Here is a 19,804-nt window from a genome sequence, read left to right on the forward strand (position 1 = left end):
CCACCGTAATGAAACCAAAAGTGGAAATAATTAGATGATATCATTGTGGGTGTGGCTTGTGTAAGAAAGACATTCAGCATTAAAACACTCCAATCAGTATGCTCATACTTGAAAAGGAAAAAAATTCTTTCAGGATTTTGTATATTCTAGGCAAAAAGCTCAGCCAAAATTCTTATCCTTCCTTAGCCCTCAGACCTCTTAAAAATTGTAGGAAGACTCTGGATCTTCTTCCCAGACGGGATAAATGTGAAGATCTGGGGTATAGTTCAGGGTGTTTGTGAACCTACCCAAGCCTCTCCTGGCCTTGGGTACTCACTCTTCACCCACTTCTGTCTCCAGTTGAAGAACCGGATGACTTCCCAGTGTTGATTCTAATATTTTCTTAGTAGATGCAGCATTCATTTCTTTGTTTATAAATCATTTTATGAAACTTTCTCTGCACAGAAGGTAGTAAATTAGTTACCTTTTACAGCTAGTTTTTCAATTATGTTTTGTCGGCGTGACTAGGACTTTCTCTCACATGCGTGTGAATTGATATCTGTGAACTGAAAGTTATTTAGGACACCAGTGGACTAAGCAGCTCCCATTGGGGTTATAAAGAATGCCTGTTTCTTCTGTAGTTATAGGAAATCAGTAGAAGATAATTTTACCTTCAACCTTATAACGTGTTATATACTACGCTAGAAATTATCGAGAACTTGGGTACAGTTTCATTTAAATTCTGCAGCTAGTATAAAGTGATCTTTAGCTTCCATGATGTCACACAGAAACTGGAAATGCCATCTATCTCTGTATCTCCTGGCCACCTGCGCTTAAATCATCCACGGACATTTCTGTTTTTTAAAGATTTCCAGTGAAGAGATTATATAGCTTTTCTTGGCAAGTGTTTGAAGTGTAATACCACTGTAAAACTTTCTGGAAAGCTTTATTTTATGTATATCCTAAATCACTAATGATGTAGGGAATTCTCAATTATGTTCCCTAATGAAGAGACATTTTCTCATAGATAGTACAGAGTCAGATCATCCTCCTGGGTCTTTCCTTTATCCCTGCAGTGAAATATCCTGACAGAGTTGCAAAGTACTGACAGGCAGGCTCTAGGAAGGTCTCGAGGGACAGAGCTGGTGAAATCACTTTTCTCCCCAACCTTTAATACCTTCTAAAATTTCATTCAGGAGTGAAACTTAAAGGAAGTGCTTAACTAAAAAATTACCTTTTCTTGGGTTCTTCAAGTCCTTTGGAGAAAGTAGCAGATTATAAGTACATTTTTTTAAATCTTTATTTAAAATATATTTTCTAACTGCTAAGTTCCCTATGAAAATTTAGCCATAAATCTGCAAATATTTATTAAATCCCTATGTGTAAGTCCTTTGGCATATATGGTAGAAACTAAAAACAATCCCCTTTTTAAAGTTTCCATTGTATTTGGGGGCACGTGTGTGTGTGTGTATATTTGTATACACATATACACATATATGAAACCACCCATTAGAATTACAACATGCAATTTCTAAATGTCTTCTACATAAAATAAGTATTAACACATTGCTGTGAGAAGAGAACCATCTAGATTAAAGTGAACCAGGAAGGAGACATGGAAAGAAGTGGAACAAAGGTGGAATCTTAAAGAGTAGGCAGGGTTTTCATGGAAAATCCACAAAAGCAGATACCGAAAAGGATATGAACATGAGCTTAGCGATGGCACTTACGTGTTTTGTTGGCGAGACAGTGAGAACTGATTGAAGTGGAAGGTTCCTATTGAAGAGAAGATTGGAAAGATAAATTACACAAAGTTTTGGAAGAATCTGAATGCCCATCTCAGGAATTTGGACTGTTTTGTCCAGTAGCAGAGAGCCACTGGAAGTTACTGCTCAAGGAAGCAAATTATTAAAGTGGTGCTTTAGAGGGAGAAATACCCAGTGGTGGGTGCATTAGGGAAAAGTACACTGTTAATTGAGCACCTCTGTATGCACTAATGGATGCTTGGCATCCAGTTTTTCACCTGATACTGAGAAGCCCAAGCAGTTGGCAGCTGCAATAAATCTAAACATTAAGTTATAAGAACTTGTTGTGATGGTCACACTAAATAGAAATGAACAATAAGATGCAAGAAATACTGCGCAGAAGCATCTGTTTAGGGGCGAACTAGATGTTGCATTCAAGAGAAAGCGAGAAGTAGAATCAACTTTACCATTTTTAACCTAAGCAGTGATGTTGTCAGTATAAAGACTGAGTAGGAAGATGAAAAGTAGGTTGTATCTCAGCACTGAGAGAGAAAGTAGACTGGCAGGGCAGTGCAAAAAGTTTGATGTTAGTCATGTTAAATTTGAGTATAGGACTGAAGCTTTAGGGAAGAAATCAGAAGTAAAAATATAATTTGTCAGGTTTCCAGGTAAGTAGCTATGCTCCTTAGAATACCCCTTACACACACAAACATTGTCTTTTATTTACTCATCTCACCAACATTCAGCAGTTGCCTGCCGTGGTGCACAGTGCAGGGGAGAGGCTAAGAGCGCAGACTGGAACCAAAGGACCTGGTTTGCCAATCCTGACTCTCAGCTGACTAGCTGTGTGACTCCAGGCAAGTTACGTAACTTGATTTGTAAATGCCTCTGCCTCTAAATCGTCTTGTGTGTAAAAATGGGGATCTCACGGGGTTATTATGAAAGCTAGAGAAGTTAGTTTATATAAAGCACTTCGAGTTCAGTTCAGTCGCTCAGTTATGTCCAACTCTTTGCGACCCCATGGACTGCAGCACGCCAGGCCTCCCTGCTCATCACCCACTCCTGGAGTTTACTCCAACTCATGTCCATTGAGTCAGTGATGCTATCCAACCATTGCATTCTCTGTTGTTCCCTTCTCCTCCAGCCTTCAATCTTTCCCAGCATCAGGGTCTTTTAAAAATGAGTCAGTTCTTCGCATCAGGTGACCAAAGTACTAGAGTTTCAGCTTCAACATCAGTCTTTCCAATGAACACCCAGGATCGATCTCCTTCAGAATGTACTGCTTGGATCTCCTTGCAGTCCAAGGGACTCTCAAGCGTCTTCTCCAACACCACAGTTCAAAAGCGTCAATTCTTAGGCACTCAGCTTTCTTTATAATCCAACTCTCACGTCCATACATGACTACTGGAGGAACCATAGCCTTGACTAGATGGACCTTTGTTGGCAAAGTAATGTGTCTGCTTTTTAATATGCTGTCTAGGTTGGTCATAACTTTTCTTCCAAGGAGTAAACGTGTTTTAATTTTGTGGCTTCAGTCACCATCTGCCGTGATTTCCGAGCCCAAAAAAAAAGTCTGCCACTGTTTCCATTGTTTCCCCATCTGTTCGACATGAAGTGATGGGACTGGATACCATGATCTTAGTTTTCTGAATGTTGAGTTTTAAGCCAACTTTTTCACTCTCCTGTTTCACTTTCATCAAGAGGCTCTTTAGTTCTTCTTTGCTTTCTGCCATAAGGGTGGTGTCATCTGCATGTCTGAGGTTATTGATATTTCTCCCAGCAGTCTTGATTCTAGCTTTAGCTTCATCCAGCCCAGTGTTTCTCGTGATGTACTCTGCATGTAAGCTAAATAAGCAGGGTGACAATATACAGCCTTGATATACTGCTTTCCCGATTTGGAACCAGTCTGTTGTTCCATGTTCAGTTCTAACTGTTGCTTCCTGACCTGCATACGGATTTCTTAAGAGGCAGGTCAGATGGTCTGGTATTCCTATCTCTTTAAGAATTTTCCACAGTTTGTTGTGATCCACACAGTCAAAGGCTTTGGCATAGTCAATGAAGCAGAAATAGATGTTTTTCTGGAACTCTCTTGCTTTTTCGATGATCCCTTGGATGTTGGGCTATTTGATCTCTAGTTCCTCTGCCTTTTCTAAATTCAGCTTAAACATCTGGAGGTTCAAGGTTCACGTATTGCCGAAGCCTGGCTTGGAGAATTTTAAGCATGACTTTACTAGCATGTGAGATGAGTGCAATTGTGTGGTAGTTTGAGCATTCTTTGACATTGCCTTTCTTTGGGATTGGAGTGAAAACTGACCTTTTTAGTTTAGAGTGTTTAGAGTAGTGCTGTGCTAAGTCGCTTCAGTCATGTCTGACTCTGCGACCTATGGACTGTAGCCTTCCAGGCTCCTCTATCCATTGGATTCTCCGGGCAAGAATACTGGAGTGCGTTGTCATGCCCTCCTACAGGGGATCTTCGCAACCCAGGGATCGAGCCCATGTCTGTTACTTCTCCTGCATTGGCAGGTGGGTTTTTTACCACTAGCGCCACCAAACAAAGTAAGCACTAGGGGAATGTTCGCTACTCTTATGGCCATTACCATTGTCTCCACTTTCTTGGTGGAGAGCAGTGTTGCTCACTGTCCAGTGAGGGTGACTGCTTGATACACAATAGAATAGACATTTACACAGATGAAGTCAATAAGTTGTTCAAGATGGAGAGGATATATGTGTATCTATGGCTGATTCATGTTGTTATCTCACAGAAACTAACACATGGTAAAGCAATTATCCTCTGAAAAAGTTAATAATCTGTATCATTGTGATCTTAAATTTTGTGGGAAATTATTACTATCTAATATAAATTATTAGGAATTATTTGTATATTTGAATAAATTATCATGGGTAAGCAAATAGCATAGGTATCAAATTATGCAGTAGGTGTTGTCTGAAAAGGTATTGTATAAACTGAGTGTTGGCCAACTTTATAAATATGATCACTATATCGTCTTCCTCTCCATAGTACTCAGAGGTTATTTCTCATTGGCACTAATGTGCATACCTTTTAATTATATTCAGCCCAGAAGGCTGGCCACATTAGTCATTTTGCTTTTCTTTGTTATGGTGAGGAGTAGTAGTAATTTAGCCCGTGCCTCTTACATCTAACCTGCATTGGCAGGTAGGTTCTTTACCACTGGTGCCACCTGGGAAGCCCTTAAGTTACACGAGATACTTTAAGTACAGTGATTTATCCTACCTATTGTCATACGTGTGCATGCATGCTCAGTCGTGTCCAACTCTTTGCTATCCCATGGACTGTAGCCCACCAGGCTCCTCTGTCTATGGAAATTTCCAGGCAAGAATACTGGAGCAGGTTGCCCTTTCCTCCTTCAAGGGATCTTCCTGAGCCAGGGATCAAACCAGCGTCTCCTGTGTCTCCTGCATTGGCAGGTGGATTCTTTACCACTAGCACCACCTGGTATTGTTACCACCAAAATTAGCTAAGGTGAAATATTTGAGTTTGTCCGTCAGGCACTCAGTGACCAGAACTCAAGCTCCTCGTTGTCAGTGGCCTGACCTGTACAGATGAAGCCACTGAGTAGGAATAAGCCATTTTCCGTTAGTCTGTAAGTCCTGTTATGGCACCGTCCATGTGTTTACTACCACATGCTTGCACTTGGCCATAAAGAGTGTTCAGTGGATATTTGTGAAATTGATTTGTGGACATTTTTTGTTCTATGTATTTATAACAAATAGCTTGCTGATTTTAACAACTATCCATTCAAATATAGGACACTTGTAGGACTTACCAGGTTTTTAGGCTCACTTTGAAAAAAAATCAAAGCTGATAACTGGAAGTGTTAATCTACTGATTTACTTTAGAAGCAGAAGTAAGGTCAGAGGATAAAAACCAGTCCTGAATGAACTATTTTAATACTCAGAGATTAATTTGATCTTGTAAAAGTTATTTTAAAGTCTCCATTGTATCTGCTTCTAACCTGGGACTCTTGAGATTATCTTTGGCCAAAGGGAATATAATGTTTATATGTTGAACAACCAAAAAAGATGATACTTATGTGCATAATTCTATCTAATAAAGCATAAAGGATATGAATGCATAAGATAAAACAAATAACAGCTAAAACTTATATTTTAATCCTAAATATACCAAGCTGAAATGGTGTTTGGAGTGATTAACATTACCTTAAATTTCCAAGAATTGAGCCTTTCTAAGAAGCGCTATATATGAACATTAAAAACAACAAATACTATATGTTTAATATGAATATACTTTTATTTTAATGCCAAATAATATCTCAAGATAGTGATATTAGGGATACTTTGGCACTTTTGAAATATGTGAGGGGAGGTTTGATTTTTTTTTTATTGTGGTAAAATACACGTAATATAAAATGGACAATTTTAACCTTTATTTAAGTTGTAAAATTTACTGTCTCAATCTGTTTTAAGTAAACAGTAATGTTAAGTATATTCTCACTGTTGTACTACCACTCTCCAGAATATATGTATATTTTACAAAGTAATGAGTCATTCCAGATATGGCCTCTTAGTAAGCAACTTTTATTTTTCACACAGGATATTTTTTGTTCAGAACATGAACATGTACCTCACTAATAAAGATTCTATTTTGTTAGGTTTTTGAACAGTTATATTAATAGTTTTTTCTTCTTTTCTCTTTCCTCGCTCTTGATTAATAGGAGTGAGCTGAGTCGACAGAAACTTCATACCCAAGAGCTGCTTTCTCAGCTGGAAATGGCAAATGAAAAGGTAGTTGAGGTAAGATAATGACTCTCCTGGGAAGTGCACGTTATAGAATCTTACCTTAGCCAAGTCCAAATTAATTCTCTACTTGGAAATGACCATGTGGATGTGAGTATTTCTTGCAGAAATCATACATAACACGAAAAGTCCACACATAATATAATGGGAATAAAAGCTTTGGAAGTCAGTGATTCATCATATTTAAATGACAAAGACAGAGCTCCTACTTCAATTTCACCCAGTATAGCTTGTGCTGTTTCAGAAGTGCTAGGATTCTCTTTATTTCTGTGCATGTCTAAGATTTTTTTTTTTTAACCCAGTTCCTCTAATTTTGTTTTAATCCATCAGAAAAGACATGTAGGAAATACTGTTGCCTACTGGAATATATGAAAGCATTACTTAACATTAATGCTTTAGAACTAAAGTATTTGTTTTTTTTTTTTTTTAAGTTATGCAACACTTTAATGATAGATTTTTTAAGAGATTATTTTTAGGTCTTGTCAGCAACATAGAACTAAACTAACTGAACTAAACTAACTAAAGTTCAGTTCAGTCGCTCAGTCGTGTCCGACTCTTTGCGACCCTATGAATCACAGCACGCCAGGCCTCCCTGTCCATCACCAATTCCCGGAGTTCACGCAAACTCATGTCCATCAAGTCGGTGATGCCATCCAGCCATCTCATTCTCTGTCGTCCCCTCCTCCTCCCTCCCCCAATCCTTCCCAGCATCAGAGTCTTTTCCAGTGAGTAAACTCGTTGCATGAGGTGGCCAAAGTATTGGAGTTTCAGCTTTAGCGTCAGTCCTTCCAATGAACACCCAGGATTGATCTCCTTTAGAATGGACTAATTGGATCTCCTTGCAGCCCAAGGGACTCTCAGGAGTCTTCTCTAGCACCACAGTTCAAAAGCATCAATTCTTCGGCGATCAGCTTTCTTCACAGTCCAACTCTCACATCCATACATGACCACGGGAAAAACCATAGCCTTGACTAGACGGACCTTTGTTGGCAAAGTAATGTCTCTGCTTTTTAATATACTGTCAAGGTTGGTCATAACTTTCCTTCCAAGGAGCAAGCGTCTTTTAATTTCATGGCTGCAATCAGCATCCGCAGTGATTTTGGAGCCCCAAAAAATAAAGTCTGACACTGTTTCCACTGTTTTTCCATCTATTTCCCATGAAGTGATGGGACCAGATGCCATGATCTTTGTTTTCTGAATGTTGAGCTTCAAGCCAACCTTTTCACTCTCCTCTTTCACTTTCATCAAGAGGCTTTTGAGTTCCTCTTCACTTTCTGCCATAAGGGTGGTGTCATCTGCATATCTGAGGTTATTGATATTTCTCCCAGCAATCTTAATTCCAGCTCGTGCTTCTTCCAGCCTAGCGTTCCTCATGATATACTCTGCATAGAAGTTAAATAAGCAAGGTGACAATATACAGCCTTGACGTACTCCACTTTTCCTATTTGGAACCAGTCTGTTGTTCCATGTCCAGTTCTGACTGTTGCTTCCTGACCTGCATACAGGTTTCTCAAGAGGCAGGTCAGGTGGTCTGGGATTCCCATTTCTTTCAGAATTTTCCACAGTTTATTGTGAGCCACACAGTCAAAGGCTTTGGCATAGTCAATGAAGCAGAAATAGATGTTTTTCTGGAACTCTCTTGCTTTCTCCATGATCCAGCTAACTAAAGTTAACAAGGGTTTATCATTGTTTTCTTTGAAGAAAAAGGGTTAAACAATTTCTAGATTATGATTAGAACTTTCTAGAACTCTACCTCTTTATTTGATGTTTTAACTTCTAACATATTTCTTGGAATTTCATCAACAGGCTGTATGGCCCACTAGCTCTCTGTGGCCTTCCATAGGAGGCATAGTGAAGTCATTGCTCTTCAGTCTTATAGCATTATAAATTGACATGAGAAATTTTGAAAACAATTAGACCATAGCAATTAAAATGCTCTTTGATGTAACTCCCCCTTCCAGGAATCTGTCCTAAGGAAATAATTTAAAATATGAAAAAAATTTTAAAGGAAAATATTCAACACGGTAATGTTAATTTTTTTGGAAGATCAAAAGCTACTAAAATGATCAGTTAAAAAAAGAACAGTTGAATATATTATGATTTATCTAATCTGGACTCTGCCTTCACTATTATGGTAGCAGCACAGAAAAATATGTACCTTATATATCATCTGATTGTAACTATGAAAATGATTATTATAGAAGATGGCAGTTTTTCCTCAGGTTTTCACTAATGTTAATGATATATCTCTTAAATTTAAGACTACATATTTAAACATCTTGGTAAATTGGAGCTGCTAATAGAGTTCTCTTCATACAATTTAATTTTGCTTTTGGGCACAATAAGAAATAGAATAAGCACATTTTAACAGGATACTGTTATTTCAGTATTTTCTATTACTAGGCATGACATTCACTGTTAACACTTGTATGTTAGGACACAGGAACTATCTAGTTCAAAAAAACTATATAATAATTCTGTATAATAATTCTGCACAGACTTTTTTTTTTTTTTAGGCTAGTAAGCGTGCAGAAGGCTAATACATTTTTTAATTGATAGACTGCTTGCACTTGTCTGCATGACACCATTTTGCGACAGATTGACAGTCATGATGCCTGTGTAGTTGCCTGAGGCTGCTCTAACAGGAAGAAAGGCTGGGGTGACTCAGTCAGCAGATACTGACTGTCTCACAGTTTTGGAGGCCAGAAGTCCAGACTCAGGAAGTCAGCAGCTCTGGTTCCTTCTTACTTCCCTGGGGGACAGTCTGTTCAGTTCCAGTGGCCTCCTCACTTCCAGTGGCCTTAGGCATCCCTTGTCTTGCCAATGGTGTTTTCCTATGTTCTTGCCTTTGTACATGTCAGTCTGTACGTCTTATTTTCCCCTTCTTATGAAGACACTGGTCATATTGGATTAGAACCCACCGTAAAGACCTCATCTTAACTCCGTCATCAACAAAGAACCTACTCCAAGTAAGGTCACATAAAGCCCAGAGAATAAGAGCTTCAGGGTGTTTCTTTAAATATAATGCAACCCCTCAGTTCAGTTCAGCTCAGTCCCTCAGTCGTGTCTGACTCTTTGCAACCCCATGAATCGCAGCACGCCAGGCCTCCCTGTACATCACCAACTCCCAGAGTTCACCTAAACTCATATGCATTGAGTCGATGATGCCATCCAGCCATCTCATCCTCTGTCGTCCCCTTCTCCTCCTGCCCCCAATCCCTTCCAGCTTCAAAGTCTTTTCCAATGAGTCAACTCTTCACATGAGGTGGCCAAAGAATTGGAGTTTCAGCTTTAGCGTCAGTCCTTCCAATGAACACCCAGGACTGATCTCCTTTAGGATGGACTGGATGGATCTCCTTGCAGTCCAAGGGACTCTCAAGAGTCTTCTCCAGCACCACAGTTCAAAAGCATCAATCCTTCAGCACTCAGCTTTCTTCACAGTACAACTCTCACATCCATACATGACAAAGGGAAAAACCATAGCCTTGACTAGATGGACCTTTGTTGGTAAAGTAATGTCTCTGCTTTTTAATATGCTGTCTAGGTGGTCATAACTTTCCTTCCAAGGAGTAAGCATCTTTTAATTTCATGGCTGCAATCAGAATCTGCAGTGATTTTGGAGCCCAAAAAAATAAAGTCTGACACCGTTTACACTGTTTCCCCATTTATTTCCCATGAAGTGATAGGACCAGATTGCATGATCTTAGTTTTCTGAATTTTGAGCTTTAAGCCAACTTTTTCACTCTCCTCTTTCACTTTCATCAAGAAGCTTTTGAGTTCCTCTTCACTTTCTGCCATAAGGGTGGTGTCTGCATATCTGAGGTTATTTATAATTCTCCTGGCATTCTTGATTCCAGCTTGTGCTTCTTCCAGCCCAGCGTTTCTCATGATGTACTCTGCATAGAAGTTAAATAAGCAGGGTGACAATACACAGCTTTGACGTACTCCTTCTCCTATTTGGAACCAGTCTGTTGTTCCATGTCTAGTTCTAACTGTTGCTTCCTGACCTGCATACAGGTTTCTCAAGAGGCAGGTCAGGTGGTCTGGTATTCCTATCTCTTTCAGAATTTTCCACAGTTTATTGTGAAACGCAACCCCTGCTGCTGCTGCTGAGTCACTTCAGTCGTGTCCGACTCTGTGCGACCCCATAGACGGAAGCCCACCAGGCTCCCCCGTCCCTGGGATTCTCCAGGCAAGAACACTGGAGTGGGTTGCCATTTCCTTCTCCAATGTGTGAAAGTGAAAAGTGAAAGCGAAGTCGCTCAGTCGTGTCCGACCCTGAGCGACCCCACGGACTGCAGCCTACCAGGCTGCTCCATCCATGGGATTTTCTAGGCAAGAGTACTGGAGTGGCTTGCCATTGCTACTAGTGCCTTAATAACTCCGTTGACCCTGATAGATACCCTCTGATATATGCAGATGTATTGGGAAACTTGGAAAAGAGTTCTTCTCCTTTTATTACTGTTGTTTGTTGTTGTTTTAGTCACTAAATTGTGCTTGACCCTCCATGCTCCTCTGTCCATGCATGTTCTAGGCAAGAATACTGGAGTGGGTTGGTATTTTCTTCTCCAGAGGATCTTCCTGACCCAGGAATCAAACCCATGTTTCCTGTATTGCAGGCAGTTTCTTTACCACTGAGCCACCAGGGAATTCCCCACCTTCTCTTTTTTAAATAGTATTTTCAGCATATAAATCATTTAAGATAAGTCTGAATAGTGCAAGTGTTAGTTGCTCAGTCGTGTCTGACTCTTTGTGACCCCATTGACTGTAGCCCACCAGGCTCCTCTGTCCATGGGATTGTGTAGGCTAAATACTGGAGTGGGTTGCCATTCCCTTCTCCAAGGGATCTTCCTGACCCAGGGATCAAACCTGGGTCTCCTGCACTGCAGGCAGATTCTTTACTGCTGAGCCACCAGGGAAGCCCTAAGATAAGTCTAATTCTGTAAAAATCAGGATTTCTGGAATGAGTATTTTCTGCTCCTTGACTTTAATAATGTGTGCACGATGTCACCACTTCCCTGGAAGCTCTGCGAGCACAGTGGTTCCGAGTGCCCCAGCCAACAGTGTCAGCATCACCCGAGAACCTGACAGAAGTGCAGAGTCTCAGCCCCAGCCCGCCCCTCCTGACACTCTGCTGTGAGGCCCAGGGCTGTGCTGCCATGCTCACAGGTGATGGCAGAGCAGTTTTCTAGCATCTCAAACTGAATGTTCTCATCTTAACTTCAGGTTCACTTTGCTTTGGATTTAATTCATTTTCTTTGGTGGTTTGTGACAGCGGGGCCAGGGGGGTGGTGTGGGGTGGGAAGGACACCAATTTAGTCATAATGTAAAACCAGCTTTGAACTTTGGCGTTCATAACTTGAAAAATATGAATTTGGAGATATATTGTCATTGCATTTTATAAGTGATAAAATGATGTTCAGATTTTTCGTTGATAGTTCCATGAAACACCTCCATGCCACATACAGATTTCTAACTTGTCTTATATTTCCCCTTAATAGAATGAGAAGTTAATTCTAGAGCATCAGGAAAAATCCGACAGACTTCAGAGGCGACTAAGTGAAGCGGAACAGAGAGCAGCTTCGGCCTCCCAGCAGGTAGGAAGCATCCTCACTATTCCTGGATGATGAGAGTCTCAGTAAGTCACAGATGAAAAAAATTCCTCAACAGTTTCCAGAGAACTAGTATTTTATTTTTATTTGACTAAGCTACTTAAAATTAGTCTCTTTAATATTTGAGACTAAAAAAGTAAACTTTAGAAACAGAAATAAACATCACCTGAATCTAGAACTGCACTGTCCAGTGTGGATAGCTGTAGCCACTAGCAGCTGTTTAAATTTAAATCAATTAAAGTGAAATCCTCACCCTAGTCAGATTTCAGATGCTCAAAAACTGCATGAAGCTACTATGACTGTCATATTGGCCAGCATCATATAGAACAACTCTCACAGTCTCACAATAAGCACTGCTCTAGAATTATGTTCTGCCTAAAACTAGGCAGGTATTCACTGAGAGATTTGAAAGTGAATTACATTGCTTTGAATATAGTGTTCCAAATTGCACTAACTGTTTTTATTGCAGTTTTTAAATAGAAAAAAATTACCTAGCTTATCAGTTTAACTTCATTTAATGCACTTTTGTATGTGACCATATAAATCTCAAATACCACATAAAAGTTGTCCAATGGGAGATAGAGCAGAAAATGCAGAACATCCATGAAATAATAAGGGGCAGTTACTCATAATGCTCACATATCATATAAATGAAATGGGCCATTTGTTCTAAAATAGGAGCAAACAGTCTCTCCTGTTAGGAACAAAATGAGAGGAGTTTAGTGATTATAAAGATAGGCTGGAGACAGACAGTTTAGATAGAAACAAACCAAGTGTATTATTAATTATATTTGGTTATAAATTTACTGCTTCAATCAAAATTAACATTATTCTTAGATATTATTAATCTAATAATTAACATTATTCTTGGATAATTTCATATATAGTAAAGCTGCTGCTGCTGCTGCTAAGTCACTTCAGTCGTGTCCGACTCTGTGTGACCCCATAGATGGAAGCCCACCAGGCTCCCCCGTCCCTGGGATTCTCCAGGCAAGAACACTGGAGTGGGTTGCCGTTTCCTTCTCCAGTGTGTGAAAGGGAAAAGTGAAAGTGAAGTCGCTCAGTCGTGTCCAACCCTTAGCGACCCCACGGACTGCAGCCTACCAGGCTCCTCCATCCATGGGATTTTCTAGGCAAGAGTACTGGAGTGGCTTGCCATTGCCTTCTCCGATATAGTAAAGCAGTTAACCGTAAATACTCACGGAATTCAGTTTGTGATATTTATAGATTTTTTTTTTTTAATCTGCTTCTGGTATGAGCATGGCATGGCTCTTAAAATCCAATCATAACTTGCCCTTCTGTTACCTTTCCTTCTTAAAAGTAATTATAGTTTTATCAAGTAAGTTTAATTTCTTATGAAATTATGGACTGATGGATGAGCTAATTATTTAAGAATTCATCTATTCATTTAGATTAAGGTTACAGGAGCCAACATGTTCAGGGCAGTATCTTGAGTGGAAGTATTTTGGTATCCGGCAAATGACCTCGTACCATTAATTAGCTATGTGACCTTGGGCAGTTTCAACATCTCTAAGCCTTAGTCTGTTCATGTTTAGGATAATAACACCTCCCTGAAAGAGTTATTGAAAGATCAAAGGAGATACACATATAAAGCTCTTAGCATGGTCATTAAGTGGTAAATAGGTAATTAGATACATAGAAATTAAATTTCTACATCACAGTCTTTAAAGCTTCAAGTTTATCTTTTTTAAGGACCGTGGTAAAGAAAGTGAAAGTTGCTCAGTTGTGTCCGACTCTTTGCAGCCCCATAGACTATACAGTCCATGGCAGGCCAGAACACTGGAGTGGGTAGCTGTTCCCTTCTCCAGGGGATCTTCCCAATCCAGGGATCAAACCCAGGTCTACTGCATTGCAGGCAGATTTTTTACCAGCTGAGCCACAAGGGAAACCCTGTGGTAAAGAAAATGCCTACTTAAAACCAGCTCCCTGGAGTTGGACAGTAACAAGGGTCCAGTCACAGAACCTTAATGATATAATCCAATTGGCATCTACTCCCATCCCCTTCCCAACATCATTAAACCTCAGCAGTCCACACTAATATTTCTCCTGTTATTTAAACTCTCCAATGGCAGAGATTCTCCTAATCTCTTTGTGAGCCTTTTTTAAAATGTTTTGTCAGTAACTGCCTTACAGATTTGTCCTTGAATTTTTTGTTCCTGCCATTCTGTTCTCATTTGAAGCCAGAAAGTAATCACTGACCATTTTCCCCAAACACAAAGAGGAATTTATTCCCTGGGGTTAGTTTTTGTGTTGTTTTTTTTTTCTATTTTAAAAGTATTCAACTCATAAACTTTGTTTTCTAAGACATATATTCAATTTTTAAAAATCTTTTATCTTTGCCTTCTCTGAATCCTTTCTAACTTTCCCATATTCTTCCAGAAATTGGGAACTGCTGTTAGAAATAATATCCTACTAAGGGCTTGATATTTAGTAAAGCAAAGGGGTTAAAAGATTATTGTGTGTCTCACGTGTTGTCTTCACTCAGGCAGTCCAGCGTCACCTCATTGGCTCAGCACAAACCCTGCACTGTAGTCACCCAGTCATGCTCAAAACTGCTATTCTGATCAACATTTTCTATAAGGCCTTCATCCATCTTTGGATGACGGTATAGATGGTTAGGTGTTCTAAGTGAATTGCTCTAAACTACTGAATGTCACATTGTGTTCTTTTCACCGTATGGGATTTTTAAAAACCGGTGTGGTGACACAAAACCTAGAAACTATGAAAATAAATTAATGTGACTATGTAAGATTTCAAATCTCTGCGTAAAAAAGTAACGTCAGTGACAAACTGAGAAAAATAGTTGCAGTATATGATCAAAGGCTCATATTCTAAACAGAGTGGCTAATCAACACCCAAAAAGAAGGGCTGCAGTGGAGCAGAGCGTACAGAAGATAAAAGACAGATGTAGTAAAGGAGACTGCTTATAGGGGAAAAAACGAAAGCTGTGTATAGTACTTTTATCATTCTTCAAAAAAAGTGAAGCAATAATGTGCATGTATTCTCACGTAGGACACTTTAAGAAACTTGTTTAGAGGCTGGAAGCGGTGGCTGTATCTGGAAAGAGGGGTGTGGAATGAGGGAGGGCGGTGGGAAGCCTTCCTTTATGCTTTACGCTCTTTTGTACCGTTAGGTATTTTTCCCCTTGTGTCTGTGTCATCAGTTCCAGCCTAATATTTAAGGGTTATTTTCTCAGTAGACTTATTGTGACCTGTCGTCATCCGTTTATCTTCAGCCCTGCACTGTGCTGGCTTGCACTTAATTTGTGTTCTAGTCTCTTTCCTGGTTAATGTTTATCTCGATGCCTTTCATCCATCCGTTAAATATGTTTTGGAATTGTAACTATATCACTGAGCTATGGAAAGTCAAACTTGACACACATAACTCTAGTGTAATCATTTTAAAGTCTCAAGAGTAAAAGAGAAAGGAACACAAGAAGTGGCCTCTTACAAGACGCGTTTCAATAAAGTTATTTTCAGTAATTGTAAGGCATTACACTTTGTACTAGTCTAAGATTTTCCATAGAAAAAGTTAACTACTTACTGATTGTTCATTTCAATTGCAGCTCAGTGCGATTACAGTGCAGAGAAGAAAAGCAGCCTCCATGATGAATCTGGAAAATCTTTAAAATTATTCAGCGTTCACTCACAGAACCCTTGAATTGGGGAAGCGGTTGACCAGAAGTGTATTAAAATGGTAAAACCTACATAGAGGGTCATTTTCCACAAGTGTTTTCCATTCTGTTTGGAGAGCTATTGGAAAACAGAAGAGTGACAGCTTCCTGTAAGTAAAGAAAAGATAATCCGATATTGAGCTTCAGTGGAGAATAAAGCCAGCTGGGAAGAACACATTGCCTTCATCAACGTGTCTATTTTTTAATTCCTCCTTTTTCCCTTGGAAAAGCGTCATAATTTTCAAACTATGCTAATCATGAGAAAGAGTTTTTTAAAAAAATGCAAGAATTTTAGTATTTCAGACTTCAGGATTTGAGAATTTCACATCTGTTACTCATAATTCATTTTTAAAGTTCCCAAGTATCCGTTTTATTATGAACTCACATGTAATAAATTATGTACTTCCTAAAATGATGCTGTCATGTATTTTAATGTATAATTGTAGTGATTCGTTTTTACCTTATGTGATTTTTCAGTATTTATCAAATATTGATATTTAAGAGTTTGGGAAAGTTCTCATTTGTCTGGGGTTTTGGATTTTGAGGTGTTCTTTTGTTTTGTTTTTGCTGTTACTCAAAGCAGTATGGATCAAAGGGAATCCTAAGTTCTGAGATTGCGTGGTGCTGAACTGTTGCCATCCTGTTGGTTTCATAGACCCTCTGCAGTCACTCACTCTCTGCTGCTAGTTTGAATGGGGTGCTCCCTACTTTCTGTGATCGGCTTAGGTGGGTTTGCACCTGGCCAGAAAGTTCGGAGACCATTGCGGTAGTCCAAAGACAGTGAGGCGGCATGAGAATGTGCGTGTGTAAATGTCCGACCAGCAGTCGGAAGTTCAGGACTGGTGCCAACAAATTGAGGTAGTCATGGGTTCTTTGCTGGAGCTGAGATTTGAAGCCACGAGGGTCGGGGCTGGCCTCGAGGCCCTGTGTGATGTACCGTCACTACCTCCTCCCCTCCGTTGCTTGTGCTCTGTCCCTGACGAAGCCCTTCTGTGCCTCCCATCGTTCTGTTATCCTCCTTCTCCACACAGGGTCTCTGCTCACACTTTGCCATTTGCATATCCTTCAAGTGTGCAGCTCCCCACAAACCCCTGCCTCAGGCTGCCTTCCCCAGACTCAGTAAGGTCCCTTTGTTGTATTGCTCTTAATCTATGCTCTGTTTTTTTCCTGTATAGCACCTAACAAAATCTGTAACTCTTTTTGAAGCTTTTACTTTAACATTATCTCCTCCCCAACAGACTACAAGCTCCTTGAGAGCAGACCTGTCCTCCACTCATCGTTGTATTCTTAGCACTCAGCATGGCTCCCAGAGCACGGAAGGTGTTCAGAGCTGTCTGCTTAAAAACTGAAAAAGAGTCTTTAAGGAGAGACCTTAGCAAATGTTTTTATTGGTTGAATGAGATCAGGAAGAAATGTATTGGAGGAGACTGAATAGGAGCAGTGAGAGGCTGGTAACCAAGAGAATCCAGTATGATAAAAACTAAAGGGTGGATGGAATCTAGGCAGGAGGGAGCAAATGGTCGCTGGTGTCAGATGCAATAATGAGATGATAATACAGACATGACAGTTAAATGGCAGGTAGGCGCTCAGCTTATTTCCATTTCTTCAAAGATTTTTCATTTGACTATTTAAATTCCCTCCTGTGTCATTCACAGAATGGGTTATAAGAGTTATGTTCATATTTATATTTAGAATATAATGTTTATTTTTTAAACTTTTAATCAGAGAAAATGTTAGAATTGTATCTGACCAAAAAATGAGACTGTAGGAGAAAACACTTCAGAAAGTAACAATCTAGACAAATGAAATATAAGTAGTAGTATCTTTTTCTAAAAAGATAATATAACTTTCCAGACTTTTTTCTTCAAGATAAAATCTTTCAGCGTAAGTGCTTTCTCCAAACTTTGGGCTAAAGGTAAATGTAAAATGTACTCTACATTTTAATCCTAATGACCCCACTGCAGTTGGCAGTCTTTCTTGAAGACTTAGATATTCTCCAAGGAAAGGATATGGTGCTAAAATGCAGATAAACGGCCTTTCTGATCTCTGTTCAGTTTGAACAGATTTAAGCTATGTTTAGCAACAGAACTGAACATGTATGGTGATTTTTCTTCCAGAAAAGTTTGGTAATTTTTAATGTAAAAATGTAGTATTGTTTTGGACATTCCTCATATTGGTCAGCCTTGACTTCACAGACAGTAAGTATCATTTACTCTGTGAACTTTATTTTAGGAGACAGAGGAAATGAATAGGAAAGAGAGAAAAGAAATGGCATAAATCTGAAATTGGGGCTAACATAGCTAGTTCATTTTATTTATTCATGTTTCTTTTTTGTGTCTCCCTGAGAAAGAAAAGAGATATGATTACCTCTTCTTCAGTCTGTATACAAATATGCAAATCTGGGCAGCCAACAATCTTGTAATTTCTCCTCTGATGTGAGAACTATGGGCGAACATTAGTAACAATTCAGTCATTCGTTTATTCAGCAAATATGAATATTTCATAGCTGCACAGCCTGCCAAGCCAACTCTCCGACAAACCAAGGAAGACTGAAAAAAAAAACACTTTTAAACATTTTATTATAAATTCTGTTCTTTAACCATAATGTGTTTTATCAATTTTCTCAAAATAAATCTGTAATGAGCTTTTTCTATAAACCCTTTAATCAAAAATAATGACTAATTTTTTTAGCTTACTTAAAAATGTGTATATACATAGAGAGATGTGTACAGAGGGGAGACGGACCCTGTGGCACCCCAGCGCAGCCTATGAAATCCGTCCCCTACCAGCTCTTCTTTTTTCTTTTTTGGCCACCCAATGCAGCATGCAGGATCTGTAGTTCCCCAACCCAGGGTGGGACCCATGGTCCCTGCAGTGGAAACGTGGTGTCTTAAGCACTAGACCGCCAGAGAAGTCCCCCTGCCAGCTCTTAAAGCTTAAAAAAATGTATGGCTTTTGTGACAATATTAATGTTCTTAGTATTTATGGAAGGAAGAACTAAGTAAATATATGTTTACTTAGATAACAAAAATTGTAGAATGGAAAGGCAAATTTAAAGTAATTCTTTACAACACTGGCACCCATCCAACTATAATACCAAGAAAAAAATCTACACTGAGTGGTTTTCTAGCCCAAGGGTTCACCACAAAAATTCCCATGTGCCCCGTGTTCCCGTAGCTGCTCCCTCACTCTAACCTACTCTGTATGTTTCTTCCCCTCAGAAAGTATATTGGAATGTAAGCAAATGAGAAACACGTCACAGAGATAACTTTGAATCTGCTCTGGTTTATTGCTTTTTAAATACAAGTTCTGAAAGTTCACACCTTCATTTTTCAGTAACACATCAGCAATGTTATGTGCCCAGCTGTTGAAGTTCACTGGGCCAGGCGGGCAGGTTCAGCCCAATCAAACTTTCCAGCAGTGCTGACGGCTAGAAGGTTCTGACCTGAATTGTGTCTCCTGCCTTAGTTCTACTTTGTGCAGCAGAGTACGTCTAGACCATCTCCCACGTGGCAGATCTTTAGCCTTTGGAAAATAATTCTCATGTTCTCCTTGCACTTAGTAGGCATCTGCGTTTCCGCAGAGAACTTGGTTTTGAGTCCCTGCGCCAGCCAGTCACTGATCTCTGAAGACGTTCGCCGTCCTTCGCCCCTTCATTAGGTACTGTGAGCACCTTGCTTCAACCAGGTGTGCTTGGGATGCATCAGTCTTAGGCCCAGAGCCAAACATTATATTCAAGGTATGGACTACTAACTACCTTGTTCTGGGTGATGACTGAGAGCGGTGGGGAGAGAGTGAGTGATCCCTGCCCAAGTGGGGGTTAGGGAGCAGCTTTTTAGAATCCCCAGGGGATGGGTGTGGTTTCACAGTGCATACCCCTCCCCTTTCCCTCACCCTGAGAAGAGAACTGGAAACCTGCTGTGAGAGTTACTGTAGTTAGTGATTCAGGAAAATGTTCATAAGATTTCTCATTCATA

General features: G+C 39.7%; 1 protein-coding gene across 1 annotated transcript in view; it reads left to right on the forward strand.

Annotated features, from left to right (window-relative positions):
• SCLT1 (sodium channel and clathrin linker 1) overlaps positions 1-18,980 on the forward strand; it is a 240,923-nt gene extending 221,943 nt beyond the window's left edge. Inside the window, exons 19-21 of the mRNA XM_055405199.2 lie at positions 6,440-6,518; positions 12,023-12,118; positions 15,720-18,980. Of these exons, the coding sequence (XP_055261174.2) occupies positions 6,440-6,518; positions 12,023-12,118; positions 15,720-15,782 (238 nt within the window). The 3' untranslated portion in view covers positions 15,783-18,980. The remainder of the gene's footprint in view (positions 1-6,439; positions 6,519-12,022; positions 12,119-15,719) is intronic.
• Positions 18,981-19,804: the final 824 nt, after the last annotated feature.

This window comes from Moschus berezovskii, chromosome 19 (genome assembly GCF_049115385.1).
Source record: "Moschus berezovskii isolate FMDL1 chromosome 19, NW_MosBer_1.0, whole genome shotgun sequence".
NCBI lineage: Eukaryota > Metazoa > Chordata > Mammalia > Artiodactyla > Moschidae > Moschus > Moschus berezovskii.